Here is a 27029-nt window from a genome sequence, read left to right on the forward strand (position 1 = left end):
TTACTGTCTGTTGGAGTTAGCGGTGATCTAAGGATCAAAACTGTATGTCCAATGTTAGTTCCAGAAATAATTTTTGCTTCAACTACACGAGTACCTAAAGATATAATTTGTAGTCGAGTACCGTTACATAAGCCTTCTTTCTGGTTAAGATTTCTAAGGAGCATAACAGGAACACCAACTTTTAGCACAAGTTTGTGGTTTGGTAGTTCGGATATTCTTAGACCATTAAGCAGTTCAGGGGAGTATAAAGTTGTATCAACAGTGTCATTGATATATTCTGATTTACATATGGTATCTGAACTTAAGTACTCGACTTCATCACCTGGAAAAAACTTGAGCAAACTATCATTAATCTCATCAACAATTTCGTTTGTTGGTGCAAGTATGGCTCTGTCTTGAAAGTAATGTTGGTTCTCGTAATCCTGTAGAATATCAGGATATACAAAGTCAAAAAGTTTTGATATAGGATCAACAGAATCTTTTATAAGTAGATCCTCAGGTATATCTATCGTTGCAACATCATCATCAGGACCGCCAATATTACCTTCACCTATATTTAAAAGCCATTTTGCGGATAATCTAGTTTCTTCAACATCAGATGATGACCTACCCATAGTCAACCTTAGATTTTTTGTTAATCTCAAGACATTGCATTCACTCCAAATGTAAGAAGAACATAGAGAGGCGTTTACTATGTCTTGTCTAGTGCATTTTTGAACTACAGGCAGGATTTGTCGAAAGTCTCCTCCAAATACAATAACTTTTCCTTCCAAATAGCAAATTAGAAGATAAAACATCTTTTAAAGACCTATCAAGAGCTTGAAACCCATGTTTGTGAGCCATTGGAGCCTCGTCCCAAATTATTAATTTGGTTTTTTCTAATAATTGTGCCTCGTCTGTGCCTGGATCAATGTAGCAAGTAGAATCCTCATTCAGATTTATCGGAATATGAAACCTGGAATGTGCTATGCGACCTGGAATGTACCCGATGAAAAATAAATTCCAATAAGTTATATGTTTTTTAGGCTATTTTTGGAGTCAATTAGTCAAATGAAACCAACTAAAATGATAAATGAAAACAAAGAGAGGAGAAGAGTTGTTTCCATTACTTTAATTCGTTGGTAGCAAATTTCTATATTTGTTACGTCCTAATGTCATGAAAGGGTCTGAATATATAATGAATCTCAATAATTCTATCATATTTAATTTCTAAAACTTAACTTATTAAAAATTTCTTAATGGACAGACACAGACATGAATTTTCGTTCGGTTGAGTGTTCGTGAACCGTCCGTTTGTCGGCCAAAAGCTTAACGGACGGACACGAACATGCTCTTGTTTGATCTTGTTCGGTCCATGTACACCCGTTATGATAATAAATATCAAATAAGAAAATCTCATTTTTCTCACATCTTCATCTAGTAAATGGGCTACTAAAGGATACAAAAACTCATATTAGTTTTACTCGCTATATGAATTATCCTAAAGTTTCATGTACTTTTTTTTTTTTTTTTAATAAAAGTTTTATATAATTTACTATAAAACGATTACAATAAAGTGGCAGGCAAACGGGCAACAAGCTGCGCTGCAACCTCTTTTTGAACAGCAAAGCCAATCCTGCTAAAAATTTAGTTGAGGCATTTCATCGAGCACCTTATGTGCATACCTTCTCAGCCTTCTAATTGTGCTGAACAAACAAAGGATTAATCCTCCAAGCTCTTTCAATCTAAGTAATATAAATATGTTGTTAAATTAAAAAGGTAACTAAATTCACATAAATCAACAAAAGAAAATCAAAAGACCTAAAGTAAACAGATTTTTGTAATGAACAAAATAATCAAATCAAATTAATTACTAACCATGATGTGCTGCAATTGGAGAACAAAGCATGATATAAATCAGCAGCGGACGAGGGTCGCGTGTATCGGAGAACAAATGAGGCAAATAGTAATCAGGTTCTTCAACAATGACAGCGTCCTAGGGCTTGTAACAGGTGAGGTGTTGATCCAAATCGGCAGTGGCAGTGGGAATCGAATATGAAGGATGATGATGCTGAAAACGTATAGAGGAATCGAATAGGTGAGAAGCTGTTATGAAGTGACACGTGGGTGAATTTGGTATTCATTTATTATATAGTAGATGACACATGATTTGTAAATTGTAATTACATAAGACAGCTTTAACAAAAAAATTGTCTACAAATGAGATATCTTATATGTATGTATAGATTCTATAATAAACATAAGTTGGGCATTTGGTCTAGTGGTATGATTCTCGCTTTGGGATATTTATTTTTCATGATATACATAAATTCTTTTTTTCATAGCTATTCATACGAAAGAAAATCGTAACTCATTCCTCCCAGTAACAGAACCAACACGTTTTAATTGGGGGTCGTGATAAAACGTTTTTATATTCGTAACTCATTGGTGAATAACATTTTTTACCAACAATTAGTAATGGTAACTTTCGAGTTTCTATACCTTAAAGTCTCTTTAAAATTGTTTCACTTTAAACATTTGTGAAAACATATTTCTCGACAACTAAACAAAAAATCGTTAAATTGATTTAAGCAAGGCCAGCTCACCAACATTATCATCTTCTGATAGTTCAACTACTTCTCGAGTTCTTTATTATTACTTCCATGATTAATTTTGAAATTTTTTTACCAATGTATCTATCCCTTCTATATGTGATAAGAATAGCTTTTCTCAAACAAATTAAAATAAATAGTATATATTTTACAATATTCGTTTATATTATTAGGTTCACTTGCAAGATATAACTACAAAATAATTACTATATTTTTATAGAAAATAAATAAAGAAAACGTATGAAAATAGCTCTTCGAGACATTTCGAGCCAAGTTGGCTCTCACTCGTATATTAGTTCAACTTGAACTCAAGTTGTGAACAAAGCTAATTCCTACACGATTGCCTCCATTGGACAATTGTTTATTATTATAAAAATATATATTGATGAAGATAACATAATTAAAAACCATCACCTTTTTGAAAGTAGTGATGAGCTAGATACTATGCATAAAACATCAAAACTATTATAAAAATTGCAATTTATTTCCTTTTATAATACCAAAAAAACAAAACCGACATATGATATCCTCTAGTTGTTCATGCCTTCGTGGTTGTAGTGATCATTATTTCATGCAATCATGTACCATCTTATAGGTCGGCAATTCTTGAGACGAATGAAAACACAAAAATAATCATGTTACTAAGTTTTAGGTATTATTTGTAAAAATTCTAGTCATTACAACTAGATTCTTTGTGTCAACGAATAGTTTACAAAACTAGTCGCGACGACTGTTTAGGCTAAGAATTTCAGGGACGAGTATTTTGAAGGCCTACTTGTCGAGATGAGTATTTTGATGCACTAAACATTTGTGGACGACTATTTTAGGTAAAAAATAGTTTGGGCGAGTTTTTATAAAATTTTTGCTCTTTTCTTAATATTATATTATTATATTTAATTTTCTCATAATTAGTACTTTGATTACTTTTAAAATATAAAGTTTTACTAAAATCCAAATACATCGTTGAGACGTGTTTTTTTTATCTGCGCACGGACATAAGATTTATTCAAAACCGAGCTGGCCAAATTTATATCGAGGTTTTTTTTACCAGCTCGGTTTTGAATAAATTTTATGTTCGCACGTAGATAAGAAAACACTTCTCAACGGTTTATTTGGATTTTAGTTAAACTTTATATTTTAAAAGTTATAAAAAACTAATTATGAGTAAAATTAAATATAATATTAAGAAAAGTACAAAAAAAATTCATAAAAACTCGTCTAGAATATTTTTTTTATCTAAAATAGTTTTCCTGGCAAGTTTAGCTCTTCAAAATACTCGTTCTAGAAATTTTTTTAGCCTAAAATGGTCGTCCCGACCAGTTTTATAAACTACTAGTCGTCCCGACCAATTGATATCAAGAATACAATCTTCACGACTAGTTTAAATTACCTATTCTTTTGTAAATAATACCTAAAACTTGAATCTTGTTTTTTAAAATACTTGTTGTTTTGGGATTTTTCTCCTTAGGTAATTATTAGGTTGATTAAAGTTTGGGTACTAAAGTTTATTTTATTTCTTTTTATTTGGTCTTTTGAAAACTGACTCCAATAATTTTTCAAAGGGTAAACAAATTGAATTTAGCAAACCGTTTGTCAATTGTTGGATGAAAAGTTCTTTTACCTCAGTTCATTTTATTAATGAGCTTTCATGAATAAAGGCCAATTCGCTTAGTTGTATTTGCTAATATTCATTTTTATGTGCATTGTCATTCATTAAACTTGTATAAAATATAGATGTACCTATCACATTTTAAATCTTCATATTTATCAAAATGTATATTTCTGAACAACATGTCACATCCTATACGATTTATAACTTTTAATATGTCCGTGTATTCGTTTATGTTTGCTTAATTAGTTCATTTATGTTCCTTTTGTGTCTTTAACAATGAATACATACAAACACAAACAACTAACACATAAACACATAATTTAGTTAGGTTATGTGTTCACGTGCCGTCCTTTTACCTAAAGAAAGTTAAACAAACAAACACGATGCTTGGAATTTAATCTTTTAATTAATATATAATTTACTTTATTTTTTTATATCGAGTATAAACACTTATAAAAATACTATGAAATTTATGTAGGATTTCTAATCTCCATCTTTCTTTCTTAATCTTATATTAGATAACACCAGTGCCTAGTGTCCACACCCGCAACCTTGGTTACCGGCATAAAGATATAACTGACGTGTAACTCAAGTTTATCTTAAAAGAAATTAGCTTTAAAATTTAGAATAGATAACTCATAACATAATTATTTGACAATTTTATGTAATATTATTTTTATTTGTTATTATTTTACGGTAAAAGTTATATCATTCACAATTTATGTATTATAATTTTTTTAAATGCATTGATGATTAATATTCTATCCAACTAAGTAACAAAACCGGTCACGACTTTCCTAAATAATATCATTTCATTTCACACGAACCCAACCGACTTACTTCACGTGTCCACCTTCCCAAGAAACCCCAAGGGCAAATCCGTCATTTCCCACGTGCCATCCAGTTCCGTGGAGGAAAAGGTTTCTTTATTACAACCGACTCCACCACCATCCATATTAATACCGGTGGCCACGCCACCAGTTTCCGCCGCACTGCCTCCGTATATTATTATCATCAAACTTGGTCCATACGGTTGGTTCTCACGAATCCATTGGCGTGCCTGTTATTTATATTCACACCAAATTAATTCTTTCATTATTCATTATTCATCATCCACACGTATACAATATTCTCAGCGTTTCAGCTTAAGCAGACAATCTGTTTTTGACTAATAATATTATTTTCCAGCTTTCAAGTTGCTGAGTTAATTAATGTGCTCCGGGCGTGTTAACTGGAACTCGTTCTTTGGGTAGAATCATCTAGCTTTTCTTAGTCGGTTCTTTGGGTAGATTCATCTAGCTTTTCTTAGTCGGGTAAGCGGACAAACAATCTGTTATTGACTATATATTATTTTCCAGCTTTCAAGTTGAGTTAATTAATATGCTCCGGGTGTATTAACTGCAACTCGTTCTTTGGGTAGAATCATCTAGCTTTTCAAGTAGTCAGTATTGGGTATTGTTTAACCAATGGAAAAATTATTGCCATTCGTTGCGGATCGGAGAATCATTGTTTCTGAAGACGAGGGCGATTCATCGTGTGTTTTGGATTGCGAAAGTAGCGTTTCTGGAACCCGAGTTGTTGAACCCGGGTCGATTGAGCTAAACGGGTTGGTTTGGTTGGATGAGAGTGATAGATTGTATGGGATGATAGGGAGTAAGTTTGTGTCTAGGTTGAGTGAGCTTGGGGTTAATGTTGAAGTTGGATGTATACATAGGAATATGTTTAGTGCAAGTGTTATTGCTCAAGCTAGAGTTAGTAGCTTTCAGATATTTAGAAAAGCTGTGGAGAAGAGGAATGGTGGTGATGCAAATGTTAAGTATGCTTGGTTCGGTGGATCGAAAGATGAGATTGAGAATATTGTTCAGCACGGGTTCGGGTATGGTAATATTCGGAAGGATGGGTTGTTTGATCATGGAGTTGTGCTTTGTGCTGATCATTCTCCTCTTGAAAGGTTAGTAGATCTTAATTTATGTTCTTCATAGTCATAGTTCTTAATTACTATTATGATGATTCTTTAGTTATTAGTTAGGGGCTAGGGGTGTAAACGAGCCGAGCCGCTTGCGAGCTACATGAGCTCGGGTCGATAAAAATTTCGAAATGACTCGAGCTTGTGCCTCGAATAAAGCTCGTTTGTTTACCCATCTTGGATTTTTATGTATTAGTTTCACAATGCACAATTGAGCTTGGGCCGGGCTTTGACTCGTTTAAGGTACTACACAAGCTCGAGCCAAGCAAGTTTTCCTCAAAAAATACATGTATTTTAATATTTTAATAAAAAAGTGTATATAAATTAATTGATAAATAATAAACTAGTCGAACCTGAGTCGAGCTTAAAGATACAAGTCACGCCGAGCATTCTACTCATGCTCGGGCTTGGCTCATTTACACCCCTATTATTACTATTAGTACGGTTTAGTGCTGTGCTAAAGCCAAAAACGGACAACAATTTTGAACAAAAAGGCCGAACTTTGAATATTATTAGTCAGGTTACTGTCATTTCGTTTGAACAATAATCGGACGGCCGTTCTAGCTATTGGCAGTCACACTTTGAAAGTTATTGGTTAGAACGGTGGTTTGGCTAATATCCGCTAATGTCCATACAACCGTGCTGATCATAGATAGTCAAACTTTGAAAATTTATGGTCAAAACGGTCGTCCAACCTCTATTCAAATGGCCTTTTTGAAAGAGTGTTGAGATTAGATGTTAGACGGTGCATTGGAATGATAAATCGATAATGATTGACTAATATAACGATATTAACAGTGTGCAGTCTGCAATTGCTGATGAAGATGGAAACAAACACATATTGCTTTGCCGTGTGCTATTGGGAAAAACAGAGCTTGTGAACCGTGGTTCTAAGCAATCTCATCCGAGTTCCGACAGTTTCCAGTCAGGTGTTGATGATTTGGTCTCCCCTAAGAAGTACATCGTGTGGAGCAGCCACATGAACACTCATATATTACCCGAATTCCTCATAAGTTTCAAGACACCAACGCGCACGAACAATAAGCCTAGACAAGATGGAACTCGTCTCAAGAAACCAATTTCCCCTTGGATCCCAATTCCAGAACTCCTTGCAGCACTTTCCAAGGTTTTGCCACCTAAAGCTATCAAAGAGATGACACAGTTTCGTCAACGTTACATTGTAAGTGCCCAACAAATGATTTGACTTTCTTGTATTCGGTTTCTTGATCCTAATGCTTTTGTTATGGTTTAACAGGAGCATAAGATCTCTAGATGTGATATGATACGAAGAATCAGACGGGTCACGGGTGATCGGCTGCTCTTGATGGTTCTCAAAAATTTCACCGAGCAGGTACACGTTCATTTCAGTTCAGATTTTTCATGAATTGTTGTCTAGTATATGACATCGATGGACGATGAACATATACTAAATGGTAAGCAGAGTGATCATGATATTCTTTGTGTTTTTGATTTTGCAGAGGCAGTGCAACCGTTTCGGTTAGAAAGTTGTGGTCGCATGCATATAATACGAGTATGAGCAGGAGATTGAGGGAGATGATTGTTTGCTGGTGAAAACCAGAGAGGAGAGATTGTTAGATATTAGATAGGTTACAGTTTACATTGGACACAGACGTTTGTAGTTTGTACTTCATACACTTTCAGTAGTAGAAACTGATCCATTGTTTTCTTGATCTCATTTATGTAAGGTTTTGTTATTATAACTATGATATGATAATTATGATGGAAAATTTTCAAAATAGCTTATTTTAACGTCCTTGCTTTCATTCTAGTCCATGGTAATCATAAAATCCTCAAAATGGCCAATTAAGTGTTGTCGAACCTACGGTTCTTTGATCACCAACGCTTCGAAACTCATGGGCGTGTAATATCGCAACGTAGATTCTATAGGACGACGAAGTAGTTGTTTATCCTAACGGTTTTTTGACCACCAACGCTATGAAACTAATGGTATTATATTGCAACATAGATTCTATAGGCCGATGAAGCAACTGTTTATGCGACGCGCCCGGCTCATCCATTATTTTACCATAAAAGTAAGAACAATTGTTTTAACAAAAAATAAATTAATAATAAAACAAGGCTTCAGCAAATAATTATGATTTATTGAATTTTAATAATCCATATCGAATGTTATTGAGCAATAATAATCCCTATTTATTTTATAGCAATTTGTGCCAAATTGAAAAGGTTGGCCTCCAATGGTCCTCTATTAAAAAAAATACTTTAACGGTGTAATATTTTTTTTCCGAATTTCAAACTAATATTTTTGGGTTTTTGATCGGAAGGAGGATATGAGTCAATTGGTGTAAAACTTAGCTCGAAACGTTGATCCAAACGGCTTGATTTTTGTTAATTGTAAGTTCAAAGACCCGAATGAAGCATTGTTTCGTCGTTTTAGAGCACCATTTCGAACTAAATTTTACATTAGTCGACTCGCATTCTTCTTCCGATCATAACCAATAAAAAATTAGCTTGAAAATAGGAAAAAAGTATAATGAAGTTAAGTCCTTTTTAACAGGGGATCATTGGAGGCAGCTTTTTTAAATTTGGGACCGCTGGTGGTGATAAAATGAATCATCATCATCATCATCATCATCGTACTCAGTATATCCCACCAATAGCAAAGCTATGGTAGGGTCTGAGGAGGGTAAGATGTAGGCAGCCTTACCTCTACCCCATAGGGATAGAGAGGCTGCTTCCGGTGAGACCCCCGGCTCGATGGTAGTTTTGCATCAAGCCTTGGACATAAGGCACATAGCACTCAATCATCAGGACACCGGCTGATCGGTGCATGTACCCTTATCTTTCAGCTATCAACGCCACTACATGATGCCTGATTAACCGTCCGTCACTTTTAACGTTATTTTCACGAGATTAGTAAAATAACGTCAAAATTATTGCAATTTCACTTTTGCCCACCCGAGGGTTCACACATATATACATCATATGTGCGCACCGTAAGCATGGCTATTATCGACCAATACCATTTAATATGAATTATTAAAATCCAATAAACCAATAATTATAGACCCCTATTTTCTTGTTCTTGTCAAATGTAAGAGTTAGTGTACGTTTGGTTTGATTCATCAACTACAAAATGTAACCTTTGAATTTGATTTAAAGTTCACTCAAAGTTTTTGAGGGTACAAAAAAAGTGTTGGTATATTGATCACTCACACAGTGTAACAAATTTTGAGAGTTTGTGATAAGTTACAACTAGTTACGTTTGGTGACTATGGATTGCCTTCGTGTTCAAGTTTGACACGCACCCCATGCCAAATAAGTAAAAGTTGTGTAATATCCAATTACGTAGATATATAGTGGAACGGTTAAAGTTAAAATACAAAGGACAAGGAAAATGAGAAGGGTGAGAAGGAATTCAGTCCATTGATTTTAGATTTGAATGACTGAGATTAATTTAATAAATAAAAATTGATGGAAATGACATGAATGTAATAACCCACCTTTGTTGACTTTCTCTCTCCACATGCAAGGCACATGTCAATTCCCCCCATCATTTTAAGATGCCCGTAACTTTTTCATACGACATTATTTTTTAAAAAAGTATTCACCATAATAATAAGCATTTTTTTATCTTTAATATGAGTATCATATTGTTATATAAAAATAAAAAAAAATAATGGATTTTTTTAATTGTGTTTTTTTGTTGTTCATTGTGTCTTTTAGTTGAGTTTTTATATGAATTGAATTATAGATTTTGATCATTATAATTTTCAATTGGTTGTTTACATTATTATATTACGTCCAGTTCATTGTGTAATATGTTGTTTCCTTGTGTTTTACGTTTCAAGTAATTGTTTTATACGTATTCACCATTCTGTCTTACGTTTTAGGTCATTGTATTATACGTATTCACCATTGTGTCTTACGTTTTAGGTCATTGTGTTATACATATTCACCACTGTGTTTTACATTTCAAGTTATTGTGTAACATGTATTAATCATTGTGTTTTATGTATTAGATAATTTGTTGTTATTTTATCATTATTTTTACATATTATTATTATACAACGGTGTTATTAGTATTTAAAAAAAAACATAATGATGAGTTGAAAGACACAATGACGAAAAAACACAATGATAAGTGAAAAGACACAATGGTGTGCAAAAAGACACAATGACGAAAAAAGACACAATGATAAACGAAAAGACACAATGTGTGCGAAAAGACACAATGATAAACGAAAAAAGACACAATGGTGTGCGAAAAGACACAATGGTGGGCGAAAAGATACAATGACGTAATTTTTGTTTTAAATTTTATATAACAAAAGTTATACTCATATTAAAGATAAAAAACGCTTGTTATTATGATGATTTTTTTTTAAAAAAAAATATCACACGAAAAAGTTATAGGCGTTCTAAAATGATGGAGATATTAACATGTGTCTTGCATGTGAAAAGAGAAAATGTGTACAATTACCTCCATACCATTTTTCTTTTGGTCCCCACTTGACACATGCCAATTACATATGGCTTCTCACACTTCTCATTTTTGTAACCCTTTGTAGAATAACTTGAACAATGAGGTTTTATGTTATATATATATATATGATCAAATTATTTTATAAAGGGGAACAAAAATGAAAAGGATTTATAACCACATAAAAAAACCTCTAAAACAATTAAAAAAAATCATAACTCAAAATTTAATAAAAAAACGAAAATATTAAAAACACAAAAATGTTTTCATCGTCTTTCTCGTTCTCATAAAAAACAACCAAAAAAAACACAATGGTAAAAAAGTTATGATTTTTTATTATTTTTGTTTGAATTTATTGTAAAAAGGTTTTTTGTGCGCTCATAAATTCTTCTTATATTTTACATTTTTGTCTTCATTTATATTTTAACTTTCTTTTCCATATTTAGATGTTTTAAAAGACATTTAAAAGACGTCCTCATCTCTCTTACGGTCTTACCTAAAACATGCCACCTAGAACCTGCTATCTATATTGTATTAATTTTTATGAAGTTCCTAGCCTCCTAAATTTTAATTTCTTTTAAAGAACTTTTATTAACAACTAGCCCGTCAACTCTGACTTCAAAAAAGAGAAAGAGCCGCGGCAAACCAGTGTCTATTACATCACGTTGAATTTACACCACGAATTCCTATTTATACAACCCTTTTTATATCTACATCTAAACCAAAGGAAGCTTAAAATTTTTATTTCCACAACCACTTCCGTAACCTTCAACATTTTATCTGATAATATACGATTATTTTTAGCATTCCAAATATTTCACAACGAAACAAAGATATCCTGAAACGCCTTCTTGGTTTTAATACTTCTCAAATTTATATCGGTGGTGTTTTCTATAATTTTATCATTTCTTTATCAAAAACTTAATTACTTCTTTGCCCTCACTTATGGGATGAGGGACCACTAGTTCTTTGTCTTTTCCTCAAGTTCATGTATCAATCAATGAGTTGTCTATTTTATAGTTCTTTTCAGAACCTGAGTCGTTGAAGGTACATAAGTTTTACTTTTCACCTAGCATTTAGTTTAAATTTTAACTTTTATAATTATAGGACAACAGTGAGAAATAACGACAAGAAATAAGGACCATTTATGTACTATGTGTTTGTGGTTATGTTATGGGGCTTTATAAATGGTGGATGTAGTTGTTTCATTTGAAGATTGAAAATTTATGTACTCTTTCTCTCTCTCTCTCTTCTTCATCTCAATTTCCCTCACAACTTTCATTTTTTTAACAAGTTTTGTTTCCGTTGTTTTGAGATTTGTGTTATGAGAGTCGGTGCTCGTCATCTAAGGCTTCATATATGACTAAGAAGAAGTGACAAGGTGGTGATGGTGGCCGTGGTGGTGGTCAAGTGATGTACTAGCTAGGCTAAGTTACTAGTGCCATAGGCACTGGTGGTGATTGTGTATTGAATTTAGGGCTATATATGATGATCCGAAAAGGAATTAAATTCGTTTTATGTTTCTAATACTTAATTAAGTTGACCTGATTTAGAGCTAATGTGCTTGTTGTTTTTTCGTACAACATGTTGCGATACGCAGCCACACTCGTGGTCGCTAAAACAAGCAGGGAACAAAAAAAAGTAACAAAACTCAAGCTACCCGAGGAAAAACCCGCAAAAGCACCCGTTCAACAACAACCGAAGAGAAAAAAAATTGCTATCTCGTCCTCAACAACAGGAATGCGAGGGATCTTTAGAAAGAAGGAATGAATAATGAATACCTTCAATGGTGAGTAAGGTGATGTGGGATTTATGAATGAAAGGGTTTATATTTGTTTGTTAAAGAACAATTAAGAATGGCTGTAAAGAAGCCCAAAATGTACAAACACTAGTCAACTGACCCTTCATGATGACCTTCCAACTGATCTGATCCTGATTCTTCCTACACACTCCCCCGCCCTTTTATAATTTCAAATCCTCTTTTTAATCCTATGCTTAGATTAGATTTAGATGTGCAAGCTGGTGTATGTTTGCCGATTATTATAATTATTAATGAGTGTACTTTGTGATTTTTTTTATTATTTTAATTATTTTAAGCTAGAAATTAGATAGAAATAAAAAAAAACAAAGCAAAGTGATTCCGTATCGGGTACTGCACCGATACTTGTACTCGTACCAATAAATTCGGTACAGTACCCAGTATTCTGTTTTATTGATATTCGATACGGGTACGATAGCGATCTTAGCCATGCTTAGTGGTGTAGTCATCACATTCGGAAGCTGATATTCCCGTCCTCCGGACGGGTCAACTACTGGTTAGATATGGATGTGTTATACCCTCTATCGTTGTGACTTAATTTTATACGTATACGATCATCTAAAGAGCGGTAACACATGTTTAACACAACCGATTTCAGTTTCGAATACTCTTCCATACATGCAAAAATGCACTTATTCAACCATCACATACTTCTAATCTAAACCAACACTTGGCTAACACTTTCATCCCAATAATCTCTTCCTTTTCATACAAGTGCCGGAGTTACACCACCCGACACAGACGCCTTCAAACTGGCTGCATACTCCCGGGCCCACAAATCATAATGTATGATTTCCTCAAGAGAAGGCGCCGTCACCAGTTCGTCTTGATGTTTCTCACATGTTAGTTCCACAACCTTAAATATGTCCAAGTAGCTAATCCTAAAACACCAACAAACCATCATTAGTTACACCACTTATGATCAACCAAAAAGCGCATAACGTCGTTGGGCCGGGCTTCTAAAGCCCATTGTCAGGCCCATTGATAGATTGTATACAGTTTTGTATTCTTTACTATTTCATTAAACTTTGACTTACTTTTCATCAATGAACATTTCAACCGCTTTCTCGTTAGCAGCACTAAGAACTCCGGTCATCGTCCCGCCAGCTCGACCAGCAGAGTAAGCCAAATCCATCGACGGGTATTTCACGTTGTCTGGAGCTTTAAATGTCAATGATCCCAGCCTGCATAGTAAAAAAAATTAATATAATATATATAGATAAACATTCGTCTAAATGTGTTACATACTTGCAGAGATCAAGACGCGGCCATGTGATCTCAGAGCACGCTACTCTATCGGGCCATGATAACGTGTACAAAATCGGCAAGCGCATATCGGGCCATCCTAATTGAGCCAGAACAGATGAATCCTGAAAGTCAACATGTAAAAGAAAAGGTCAACATGGTTCATCAAAAGTGTTGACTAGTCCACAAAGGTAGATCAGTGGACAGTAATCAGTTTACCTGTGTCTCAACCATGGAATGTATGATAGATTGAGGGTGAATAACAATATCAATATTGTCGTAATCCGACCCGTAAAGATAATGGGCTTCAATAACTTCTAGGCCCTGCAAAACAAGCCAGTTTCATATTACGCTTATATAACTAGTTTAAACATTTAATTAAAGAAGCAAGATTACCTTGTTGAAAAGTGTAGCAGAATCCACAGTGATCTTCTTCCCCATGCTCCAGTTTGGATGTTTTAACGCGTCGGCTACTTTAACGTCTTTTAGTTTTTCAACGGGCCAGTCCCTAACACCAAAAAGAAAACATAATTAACATCAGTATAAAACATATGGATTGGGATCATGTGAGAACTATTTTGAAATTGAGAACTTTGAGAACCATTTTGGACCACAAAAAACCCAAATATAAAAAAAATTATAAAACAAAAAAAAACCGCAAAAATAAAAAAAGTAAATAAACCAAAATTCTTATTTATCATCCCAGTTTCATAAAAAAAATTAAAAAAAAAACAAAAACAAAAAACGCCTCGATTTAGCTAAATTATACATATATGTATAATATGAACATACGTGTGTTTTTTTACACACATATGTATAATTTATGGTAAATGATAATGTACATATGTGTACATTACGTAACTAGAGATTAAATGAAATTATACACATGTGTATAATACAAAGTTTTTTTTTTCTTTTTATGAAACCGGAATGAAATATTAGAATTTTGGTTTTTTTACATTTTAAAAATTTTTGCTTTTTTTTGTTTTATAATTTTTTTAAATAACTTTTTTAGAGGTTTTTTTAGTGGTTCAAAATGGTTCTCAAAGTTCTCAATTTGCAAAGGGTTCTCTTAGGATCCTTACCCTAATTACTAAAACATATAATCCAATATTTAGATACTAAAACACAAAGCTAGTAATTTACTAACCTGAAAGCACCTCCGGATGCGGTTAAGATTATACGCCTTAGTGCGCCTTCAGGGAAGCCTTGTATGCACTAAATTAAAACAGAACATTTATATAAATCATGTTACAAAAATAACAAACTTTAGAATTCAGATACTATTTTTCTAAAGAATTTATACCTGAAAAATAGCCGAATGTTCAGAATCCGCAGGAAGAATCTTGACATTATGCTTATGTGCAAGCGGAAGAACAAAAGGACCGCCAGCGATTAACGTTTCTTTATTTGCTAGTGCAATGTTTTTCCCTGCTTCAATAGCAGCAACTGTAGGCTAATATTCATAAACATATTACATATATTAACCATCTTTTTTTAAAGATTAGATAATATCATAATATGTTATTTTGTGTTTAATGATATACCTTTAAACCAGCACAACCGACTATTCCTGTGACAACGGTAACACAATCCGGGTGGCGTGCAACCTCAACGACACCTTCATCACCAGGAATGATTTCAGGCATGTAATCTGCACCGGCCAAAGCTTCTTTGAGTTCACCAACCAATGACTCGTGTTTGATTGAAACTAACTGTGGTTTAAATGCCTTGATCTGCAAAAGATGGTTAACTAAATATTACATGCAAAATAACCCCTAAATCATCACATAATAATAATAATAATAATAATAATAATAATAATAAATTTTGTTACATATTAATCACCTGATCAGCAAGAAGTGTGACATTTGAGCCTGCAGCAAGTGCTACAACTTTGAATTTATCCGGATTCTCTGCAACAATGTCCAGTGTCTACACACGAAAAAAAATCATATAATTGAACGATTCTAATAACAGAATTACATAAACAAAAGAATTCGAATTTTACATAAACGGGCCAAGCCTGAGCTCGACTAGGCCCAAGCTCGACTCGTTTTGACTTACGAGCGCTTGAACTTTGCTCGTGAATAGTTTTTTTGAAGCTCGGGCTTAGCTCATTTTATTAACTAATTTATATATGATTTTAAATATTCGGTTTAATATAAATTTGATACAACACATGGTTCCAGTTACAATAGAGAGGCAGGTAAGCGGGCAACAAGCTATGCCGCCACGGCGCCACCCCTTTTAATTATTTATATATATTTTGAGAAAAACTTTAAACGAGCTAAGTCCGGCTCATTTGAGCTTGATTAGCTCGCGAGACTCGGCTCGTTCAACTTGAGCTCGAAAAATCTAGGCTCGTTTTAACTTAAATGAGAACTCGAGCTTGGCTCATGAGTTGTTTCTTAAAGCTCAGGCTCGGCTTGTTTTATAAATTAATTTTATATACGTTTTTAATTATTTTTATATATTTTGAGAAAAACCTTAAACGAGCCAAGCCTGAGCTTGACTAAGCCCAAAGCTCAGCTCGTTTTGACTTACGAGAGCTCAAACTTAGCCCGTGAGATGTTTTTTTTATGCTTGGGCTTGACTTGTTTTATTAATTAATTTTATATACGTTTTTAATAATTTTTATATATTTTGAGAAAAACCTTAAACGAGCCCAAATCCTGTTCACGCTCTACTATGCAATGTGAAATTAATATCTAGAAGTCCAAATTAGTAAAACTTAAAAGTACACAAAGCTCGACAAGCCTAAATGGGATCGAGTTCAAAAACGATCGAGTTCTCACTTGATAATCGAATTTGAAAATTTTCAATTATCAAGATTGAAAATTTATGTTAACACATTACAAGTTGATTTCAGTTCTCTTTAAAAAAAATAAAAAATTAATAAATTAATAAATAAATTCAAGCTTTTATTGATCAAAACTCGAGTAGCTCACGATCAGCTCGGCTCATTCAGCTCGGGCTAAAAAAAAGCTCAGCTCATTTCAAGCCTTTATCAATCCGAGCTAAAGTAGCTCGCGAACAGCCCCGCTCGTTTACACCCCAACATAATCTACATTTACCTGAGTCCCAATGGAACCAGTGGATCCAATAATTGAAATAGGCTTAGGCCCGTCCCAGTTCTTGGTACCCGGCTAAACAACCGCCGTTCCCGGCCATGCCGGCGGCGGTGCCGCCGCACACTTTATCCCATTTCTGGATGCAAACTTAGTCTTTATTGAAAACCCACCTGGCAAAACACCCAAAACACACAAATGAATCATACCCATCAACAGATTGTCATAAAGTTTGGATTTTTAGTGGTAAATGACACAAATGAGAAAACCTTGAGTCTTGAGATTATGGGTGTTGGATTTGGTGGTGTCCAAGAAAGTGGTGATATTGGTTTCTGCCGGGTAAAGGGTGTTCAAAGATATCATCTTTTATTGATAAATTGATAATTTGATGGATTGTTATTATTATTATTATTATTATTATTATTATTATAAAGTTGAAGAAAATCTTGAGTTAAAGAGAATGTGGAAAAGGGTGTAATAAAGAAAGGAATGAAGAGTAGTAATAACTGTTTGAAGAGGTAATGGTGATTGGTGATGAACTTGGTGTGTGTTGAGTGGTGAGGATATTATTATCAAGGGGTTAATGTTACATTTATTAGCCCTTGAGGTTGGGCTTTGCTCTAGGATTTGACAATTCTTCAAAATGTTGTGTTAGAGCATTGTGTACTTGTGTGTGTGTATGAAACACTTTTTATAATGGATTAAGATTGGTAAAACTTAACTTTAGCGACACGTTAAGAGAGAAACACGACATTGACAAACGTAGCATGCGTAAATCTCGTTTATAGCAGAGCTATTGATAGAGTCATTGAAAGAATTTGATAAAAAAAAAAGTTGTTAAAGATCTAAAGAGAGATACATAATGTCAAGGAGGTGTGGTGGTGGTGATGGTGATGGTGATGGTGATGGTAGGCAAAGATAGGCAACGACAAAGACAACGAGTGACGCTAGTTTTGTCGGCCGGTTTACTTTCAAGAATGTTAGTATGGACCAATTTTATATAAGCAAGGTTTAAGAACCAATATTTTCTTTAGATTATAGTTATAACTTATAACACAGAAGACCTTAATATTGTCTATTATTTATAAAAACATATTTGAACTAGTTTTGTTAAACTATGTTTGCTTAAGTCATTTGACTAAGAAAACACTTCATTTTCGTAGGCCTTACGCCTCATGGGTTTAGAAACCAACACTTTGACAAGCGGTAACTGAAAATCAAATACTACTTAAAAATAAAGACGTCAAGGTTAAAAGTTATAGAATTAAGTTTCTATTTTGTTACTTTATGGGCATAAATAAATAAAATCAAGTCTACATCCAATTACAACCGGGTTATGTCCGTTTAATGAAAGAGATAAAATTCTATGTAACAAAAACTCACGTTTAACTTGTTAACGGTTATACACTTCATCTTTGTTTTTGGGTCGACTCGTTTATTATTTTATTTATTTATTATATATAACACTCTTTGAATATTGTTATGTATTACTTTCTTTTAAAGTTTTGAGAACCTATGCAAACATAGTGAAACACGAGTCAAGCAAGTGAGAGTTCTAAAACTTGAGGGGACAATTGAAATGAATCAAGACATATAAGGGTTAAACTGAAAGTTTACCGGCATTGACAAGACACGTGGAGTCCGGTAACAAGGATTGCTGATGGCCTGCATCTTAATTAAGAAAAAAACAACAATAAATATAGAATACGACACCGTTTTGGTCATTTTTGTATGGTCTTCAAATTTATTGGATATCCACGTTAAACACACAATTGACTTTTAATAGAAAGAGGTCCATTTTAAAGAAAAATACATTAATTTGATAGTTGTATATACCTATCGTGTAGCATCAAATTTTATATTTTAAATTGTTTTTTATATCAGAATTAACGTGTATAGGTTTAAATTGTTTTATACAAAAAGTTAAGTGTTTTAAGATACTATTTCTTCTTTTATTTAATTTCATTTTTATTAGTTATAAAAAATCAATCTAAAAAATACTCGTATTGTTTAGAACATATTAGAACGCCATTGTTAAATGACTGGCTAGTTAAACTCAACTATATATGTAACATTGATGTGACGTTTTAACTAAGCAAACAACGTGTTCCAAACCCTATCTACACTTCAAAATTTGGAATCCTGAATAAAACACGCTCCATCATTTTTAAATATCTTTATCTTTGCTCACTTTTATCTAGTCTATTTGAAGCATGTTTTCATATAATCATAGCTTGAGTAGATTTCAGTTTATGATAAATGATCAAAAGGTTGAACAAGGTCACTTCTATTGGATAGCAATGCATCAATTATAACTAAACAAACAACGTGTTCCAAACCCTATCTACACTTCAAAATGTTAGTTTTTAAAAATACTTTCTAGGAAATAAAAAATAATTAGTTATCAATTTAATAACAAATCATTGGTAATGTAGGATTGGGAATAATGAGGAGGGTTAAAGTACAATAATAGGTTATCGTACATTAGGTACTTGAGACCCTGCACCACCAGATCCTAATTGCAATTAAAACTACGCGGTGGCATAATTCTAATTAAATCAAAAAAATGCTTCTCGCACAACAGATCGTCATTTGCTGCAAGCCTTCAACCATAATCAAATCATCCACAAAACTAAAGCAAAATCAAAATCGATAAACCCATTATCGCTATAGTTTAATAATCTTCAAATTGATCAAAAATTGTTGATTTAATCAATAGAATTGATGTGTAGGAGGCTTTAGAATCATCAATCGATTATGAAATTGCATAATAATACACTTAATTGAGCTATGATTAGAGTTCATGCTTAAACGTTCTGCACAAAAACTTTAAACGTTATGGACTTTTTGTACAGAACTTTTAAACTTTTTTGTACAGAACTTCTAATTTTTTTGTCTAGAACTTCTAAAGTAAAAAAGTTTAGACCACAATGAAGAAAAAGTTTAAACGTTCTGACAAAAAATGAACAAAAAGTTTAAACGTTTAACTAATACGTTCTGATCAAAACTACAAATTTAAACGTTCTGACCAAAACGAACACATTTAAACGTTCAAGTTTAGATGTTTTGTACCAAAACTTTAGAAGTTCTAACAAAAGGTTTAGAAGTTCTATACAAAAAACTTTAGAAGTTCTATACAAAAACTTTATACGTTCTGTTTAAACGTATTATACGTTCTATTTAAACGTTCAGAACAAAAATCAATTAAACTTTAAAAAGTTCAATACAAAAAGTTTATACGTTTTAGGTTAATGTTGATATGTTCAATGTTAAACCCAGAACTCAAACTCAAAATTGATAACTGAAACTTCAAATTGATGATTAATTGGATCAATTTCAAAGTTTAATTGATCAATTAGTTCATCAATTTCAATTGATCAATTTGATAAACTAACCTGTGAACAACTCGTGACGGAGGAAGATGGTGTTCACGACGGTAACGTCGATGGTCGCGACGGGGAATACAATCGTTGGACGGTGACGAATTGATGAACGGTGATAGTGAAGGCGGACGGAATCGATGGGAGTAGTGGATCATAGTTGATGAAATTTACAATATTGCCATCGCGTGATTTTGAAATCAACAGTGTAGGAACTCGCGTACATAATGTACGATTAGAGATTATTGTATTGGATCTTTTATCTGGGAATAATAAAGTATTTTTATAAGAACAAAATAAATGTTTGGGTAAGGGGAATATTTTAGGAGTATATATGTGAACAAATTTCAGAAGATACCTTCACGTTCCATTTTTGGCGCATTATTAGCGGCATTTGGATTTGGAATATACATTATGTTAATATATAAAATACATTTTTTAAAGAAACACAATGTTTAACATAAAAGTAATATGTAACGTGAAGATCTACTCATAAATAAAATATACATTATTTTAATTGTATTTTTTCTTAAATTAATTTTATGTTACAAATAACTTTTGTGAATTATTAAATTATAAATTTTGTTCTGATCTTGATTTTTTATATATAAACAAAGATATTACATCAACATAGCAGGTAGGCGGGTAACAAGCTGCGCCGCCACCCCTTTCTAAATTGCAAACCCTAACCTGATAAAGACATACCCCTGCCCCTTTGGAGTCGACACATTGCTATGCACAACCCGTTGGACCCTGGTTAGGAAACAGATAGCTTCCGGTGCCAAGGAGCCAAAGGTATCAAAAGCCAGAGGGACAAAAACATGTTGGTTCTCTTCGCAGGCTTTAGCATGTTTCTCCACCTTCTTTGCTTCAACCCTTTTCATTGCTTGCCCAGCTACAAACCCATTATCCCTCAAACCAGCCAAAGGAGATACCCCCCTGTGAGGTCAACACAAGCGTGTTTTCCCCCGGCCCAACCAAAGACGAGCAAATCTGCCGGTCGTAGAGTGGATCTCCCTTCCGTGGGGTCTGTAAGGAAGTTTACAGGGGCTTCCTTTTTAGCTGATATCCCAGCCCGCCTTAAGATGTCCCAAAGAACGTCCCGCACCCAATCATGTCGGTATTTGAACCCAGACATCTCCTTGCAATGAACCGCATGCTCTCCGAATTTATCCAAGCAAGCCTTACGGTAGATCGGACATGTTTCGTCTTCTGGGTACATTGGGACTATCAAACGGTACTTAAGAATGGCCCTATACTCGAGCGCAGACATGCTTTGACCCAAGTCATCAATAAAAATCAATTTTTATACGGCCATTTGAATCACTAACGGAGCACTGATTCATTCGATCATCTCTATTTCATTCTTAAGATAAACCCCACCATAGATGGTTATTTGAAAATCCATAACAATATCTAAACAACGCGGGTTTTGAATAAAACAATGTTTAGCTAACTTTAATGGAACAACCTTATTGTTTTTATGACTTGGTTTTGCTAATTTTAGGTCACGTCTTACCTTAAAAACTAGTATAGCATGTTATTTGTTTTGTCATATTATCAAGGTTAAGTGAACGGTCATGTTCACAATACCGATTATTTATAAACATACTTCTTTTGTGTTCTTTTGTGTTATTGGGTGCTTATACCAACCAATATCGTTTGTTTTATACACTAAGAGCTTACGTATTTGTCTTTATTGTCAAGTGATGACTTTCAAATATCTCACCATCTTATAGTTACCCAACCTTATCACGATTAAGTGTGAAGTTCTTCTTTCAACATCAATAAGAGCGTACAAAATGTTTCGATAGTATCTAACATTAGACACTACTTATGAACCCCCTCGAGACCGATATGAGACTGGGGTTGGGGATGACAATAAAACCCACACCCAATGGGAATACTTGAAACATCCAAGATGGGTATAGGGTCGGGTAATCGGGTATGTGACAGGTATGAGGATATGGTGATATCTCCATTTACCCGATAGCATATACATATTAATACATTTATATACCCCACGTGATTTTCTTCTATTTAGTATAAGTATGTAAATTGTATATACATCCGATTATATAACCAACGGGTTTTGGTCGGGTACAAAACATGATTTCCCTTATAATCGCCACCACACATTGTTCGGTGACATATCTGAATATTATCAAATCAGATGAATTTACTTACTTTTTTCTTTAACGGCTAACACATACTCTTTAATTTTATTAATAACAACATGGCAATCAAAATGTACACATTTCATTCAAGTCAAAGGAAAACAACCTTTACATTTATGTTATGTTGCCATTATTCAAAATGAGTGTTCTGAATATTACTTTATCTAGATAAAAGAAAGAAAAAACTCGAGTAGCAGTTTAGAATGCAAATTAAAATATCACTTTGATGTCTTTTAACTAAATTTTATTTATGATAAAAAACATTTTATTATTTAACTTTTTTTCAATTGCCGATTTATATTAAGAACGAAACAAAATCTAGACTAGCAAGGAGCTAGCCAAGAAACAACAAACACACCAAACTAGTCTCACCCGTTTACAATATTTTTTAAGGAAAAACGAACACCATGATTTCTGATCTACCCCGTTCGATATTCCCCTATGTTTAACCCACTAAACACTAAGATTTCGTAGTCACTTATATTCACTAGTGCCTAATAATATGTTAACAAATCAGTGGCAAACATTTTTGTATAGCAACTTGACATAAATAATTATTTAAAAGAAGCCTCACTTTGACAAACTTAAATCCCAATATACAATTGAGTTGTGAAGTAGCAACACCATGGCTCATTTTATAATATTAGTCGTAGCAAATCGTTGCCTCTGACCCTGTGTCTTTCGGTCTTTCTCGTGTCATGTTTAATTTTCAAATTTTGATATGGCGGTTTCTTATATTATTATACTAGTTTATAAGCCCGTGTGATACACGGGACTGGGTACAAATAATTATAAAATTAAGACAAACCTTTTGTTCAACTTAATAAAGAAATTGAAGAAGACAGACGATTGTTATATCATGAATTCATAAGCTAAGCGAATTGTTTTTTTCTTAAACATGGAAGGCAAAGAAAATTAATTTTTCCTTGAAGGTGGTTCATATATACATATAAAAGATTGAAGCTTTGTAATGCAAGGAATCAATTCCGAAAGTTCACCTTTTCATACAAAAAAAAATTCATATACATTTATCCAACTTTGTCATACATACGACCATTCATAGACACCAATAACTTTATTGCCGTCACAGACACCAATAACTCTAAAGCCGTCATATGAAGCTCGCTCTCATAACACCAAGATATTAGTATATAAAAAAATTAGAAGACACATTTGAGAAGATATAAAATGTTGAAATTCAGTAAGTTGGTGGTGTATAGAAAAATTTGGTGGTGTTGAAATCATTTCTCATAAAAATAGTAAAAGCATACTCTTTTGACAAATTGAATGTCATATTAGACCATGAAAGGGGTCTTTCTACAAAATTCTTCATCCTCAGCCAATAAAATTTTCTCATGCAAAATATAGTAAAGCATTCTTTGACAAACAGAATGTCAGAAGGATAAGACTTAACTACTTTGCATCTCTAAAGCAGACAGAATAACTAAATTCCACTTATAGGTCTTATGTTCGTGTTTGTTTTATGTTCATTCATATAAAACCTAAAAAAACATAATCGAACATAAATGAAGACGACTGAACATTGAGAGGAAAACTTACTTTTAATGTTGCAGAAAGTAATCCATGAGCCACAGAATTCATCCCATCTTCCCCTGTTACTATTTCCTGCAAGTGGAAAAGCAAGGGCATTTTGGTCATTCAAATTCACCAACTATTCACATGACATTAAAGCGAAGATCAAACATACCTGAAATACTTCAAAAGTCCATATATTTTACAATATTTCAATCATAATTCTTCTAAAAGATTTCACACAATCGCACACGAAATGGTGATGCTCCCAAGCACAACTCGTCAATATATTGTTAAATCCCGCAAACCTCTTTTCACTGAACGGGGTGTCGACCATCGGAGCACCCTGAACCGAACCTTTAGTTATAAGCTTAGTTGTTTAACCATTAACACATAAATAAGCCTATAAATGAACCATACGTTCGTGAGCAATTCTTTATGTTCGTTTACCTAATAAACAAACAAACATGAAAAATACTTTTTGTCACTTAGTTAAACGAACAAATGTTAACATAAAATGAATTTAAAAGATACTGAATTAGAATATGGCGAACCTCCTTTTCTTCTTTTCCAAAATACTTGAAAGGTATTTAATCAAATTTACAAAGTTGTAAGTGAACATCCCAAATCTAGTTTGACCATTTTCAGAAGTCAACTCCATCAGAAGGTGAATATTATGTTTCTAGATGACAAGCATGGACAGAGAATTCAAATATAAATTAATTCAATTTAACATGTATGGCTCTGTTAGAGATTTAGATGTATATGCTTGACCAAACTATACCATGACAGAGTTGTATTAGCTTGACCAAACTAAAAATAATGCTTAAATGATCTCTTTGTAGCACTTGAACTGTAGCCACAGATATCTGAGCAGAACATAAAATGGCAAAATATAATACATATTCAACCTATAGAAAACACTCATAATGGCAACACAATCACAAATTTCACCTAAACTAATACATATCTAACAGATTATAATAAGCTAATAAAGGATATATAGCATTACATACCGAAGATGAAGCAGCGTTGACCAACTCAGATTCTGTTCCGAAAACACAAAATCGATAAAACCATTAGAAAGAGAGGGTTCGATTGTTACCTTTTCTTGTGATAGAAAACAGATCGAATTGCAGGAGTCGTTATCTACAGGCGACCGACGGCGGTGGTTATTATATAGAGGTTTAGGGGTTCTCAAAATTGTGGTTATGTGGAGGATGGATGGAGAAGTAATCAGACAGACATGAAGTATGTATTAGTGTTTAAAATTTGAATATGTATAAAAAAAAGTAAGCTTTATTTTAAAATTTAAAATTTGAAACGTGGATATGTTGTTTGGGAGACACGATAGCATATTGAACATGGAAGAGACACGTGTCTAAGAAGTTCTTTATTTATTAGATAGGAAGATAGGTTGGATATATATATATATATATATATATAGTAGGTTGTTTACTACACGGGGTCAGGTAAATAAAAGCTTAACTTAACATAATCAATTATATGCATTGAATAAACCAAATAATCAAATAACATTATCAAATAATACGCCGGTAAAGGTTATTAGTTAGGATGTCTAAATAAAAACCGTTTTAAAATGTGAAGAAGTAAACTCACTAACGATTGAGAGCTACAACCAATTCTCTCAATAATTTAAGAATCCTTTTACAAGCATACATACACACCCCAATATCAAAATATAAACGGAAGTCAAACTACTGACTAAAAGGGAGAAAATATTTTGATTAGTTGTCATTGTTGAAGTTCAAGACTGGTTTATAAGAGGGTCTCCGGTCCACTTCAATGGGACCACATAGGCACGAACACATGAGACGGTAAAAATAAGTTATAAATGGGTAAGGTAATTAAAGGGAAAGGAATGTTAAGACAAAGCCAACAAAAAGATGCAAAATGAGAATATTAAAATGTGAAGAAAGAATATAATGATAGTTGCTAAAAATATTAGTAATCTCATTGTCATAAATCATAATTATCAAAAAATAATAATAACGTTAATAACACGTCATTTAAACCTACTCGTATGACAACATTAATATCACCTTTGAAAAGACAATTATACCTTTTCACATATTTAAAACTTCAACTTCTGTTCCACACTTCCACCTATCAAGTTAAGGCCACAACCTTCAGTCTTGCTTCTCAAAAGAAATGTAAATTTATCCTGCAAACCAATTTTATTATTATTATTATTATGCATTTGAAAAAAATAAAAAAATGAAGGAATTTTGAAAACTTTTGGTTGATCATTGAAGACTTGATCAACTTTTATCTGTATACTGATTGATGACTTGATGAAGGCGCATCAAGCCTTACAAATGGATATCCGGTGTCTGAAAAAATAAATATTATATCTCAACTTTAAACCAACGGATTATAATAATGTAATTAGGTGCTTAATCGTTCATAACTAAAAGCGCAGCCAGTGTAGAATTTGAAACGAATACAAGTTGGTCATCTGTTCTCTTATGCATATGAACCAACAAACGGGCTAGCAGGTGCATCTTCCCCGAAAGTTCAACCCATGCCCCCATCACCACCGGTCCAAATGGTCCCTGAGCCCATGCCATTGGGGTCTAAATTTCAAAAGTTGCAATTTTGGGGCACAATTTTGTAACATGTTTGGAGTGTGAGGCTAAATTTCGTTAAATTTCTCTTATTTAAGAGCTTTTATGGATTGTACCTGATTTCTAAGTGATCTTGCTATTGTTGTAACAATAGAGAGGGGGGAGAACTGTAATTTTAATTCTATTTTGACTGAAATTCCTAAAATGCCCCTTTGCAAAAACTTGGCCCATGTCAAAATTTTTTGATCTATCGGGTAAAACGTGTCGTATTCGAGTTCACGTGTCTGCCCGTTTTTTGGGTTCAGATGGGCAAACACAGCCTGTTTATGAAATCTACCCATTCTAAAAAAACATAAGATAAAAAAGAAAGCAATAGGTAATTTGTTACCTCCCACAGCCAACAAAGCCACAAAGAGGGCATATCCAAACATTTTCCGAGGATTGACAGATCAAACATTTCGACTTTTCAGACTTCTGTTGACAATAAGACATACCTGAAGCAATCCTAAATCAGATTACGATTAATATAATCCAACTATATAATATTAACATGATTAAGTTACTTACAGATTTACATTGCAA

At 33.3% G+C, this 27029-nt stretch overlaps 1 protein-coding gene, 1 long non-coding RNA gene and 1 pseudogene across 3 annotated transcripts; 1 reads left to right on the forward strand and 2 right to left on the reverse strand.

The window, feature by feature from the left end:
* Positions 1-5502: 5502 nt before the first annotated feature.
* LOC143562448 (putative inactive poly [ADP-ribose] polymerase SRO5) lies at positions 5503-7887 on the forward strand. The gene is made up of 4 exons (XM_077050240.1): positions 5503-6154; positions 6968-7349; positions 7425-7520; positions 7648-7887. The coding sequence occupies exons 1-4, from the start codon at positions 5670-5672 to the stop codon at positions 7669-7671; spliced, it is 987 nt and encodes a 328-aa protein (XP_076906355.1). The 5' UTR covers positions 5503-5669; the 3' UTR covers positions 7672-7887.
* A 4999-nt stretch (positions 7888-12886) lies between these two features.
* LOC143562449 (1-deoxy-D-xylulose 5-phosphate reductoisomerase, chloroplastic-like) lies at positions 12887-17264 on the reverse strand (annotated as a pseudogene). The gene is made up of 11 exons (XR_013140487.1): positions 17039-17264; positions 16776-16942; positions 15547-15633; positions 15246-15434; positions 15005-15154; positions 14849-14916; positions 14095-14206; positions 13918-14022; positions 13702-13823; positions 13491-13637; positions 12887-13334 (listed from the first exon to the last, which is right to left on the reverse strand). The product of XR_013140487.1 is annotated as a 1-deoxy-D-xylulose 5-phosphate reductoisomerase, chloroplastic-like (transcript).
* Positions 17265-23806: 6542 nt separating this feature from the next.
* Positions 23807-24913, reverse strand: LOC143562432 (uncharacterized). Its single transcript, XR_013140481.1, has 3 exons — positions 24876-24913; positions 24035-24205; positions 23807-23952 (listed from the first exon to the last, which is right to left on the reverse strand). It is a non-coding gene; the product is annotated as an uncharacterized LOC143562432 (long non-coding RNA).
* Positions 24914-27029: the final 2116 nt, after the last annotated feature.

Source organism: Bidens hawaiensis, unplaced genomic scaffold (assembly GCF_021521415.1).
Source record: "Bidens hawaiensis isolate Kalapana, Puna unplaced genomic scaffold, B.hawaiensis_p1.1 tig00021017_1, whole genome shotgun sequence".
NCBI classification, from domain to species: Eukaryota; Viridiplantae; Streptophyta; class Magnoliopsida; order Asterales; family Asteraceae; genus Bidens; species Bidens hawaiensis.

Excerpts from the sequence above, each read along its gene's own strand:
- LOC143562448 (XM_077050240.1), top strand. The coding sequence starts at position 5,670 with ATGGAAAAATTATTGCCATTCGTTGCGGATCGGAGAATCATTGTTTCT. Across the intron at positions 6,155-6,967 it reads GATCATTCTCCTCTTGAAAG|TGTGCAGTCTGCAATTGCTG; the intron begins GTTAGTAGATCT and ends CGATATTAACAG. Across the intron at positions 7,521-7,647 it reads TCAAAAATTTCACCGAGCAG|AGGCAGTGCAACCGTTTCGG; the intron begins GTACACGTTCAT and ends TTGATTTTGCAG.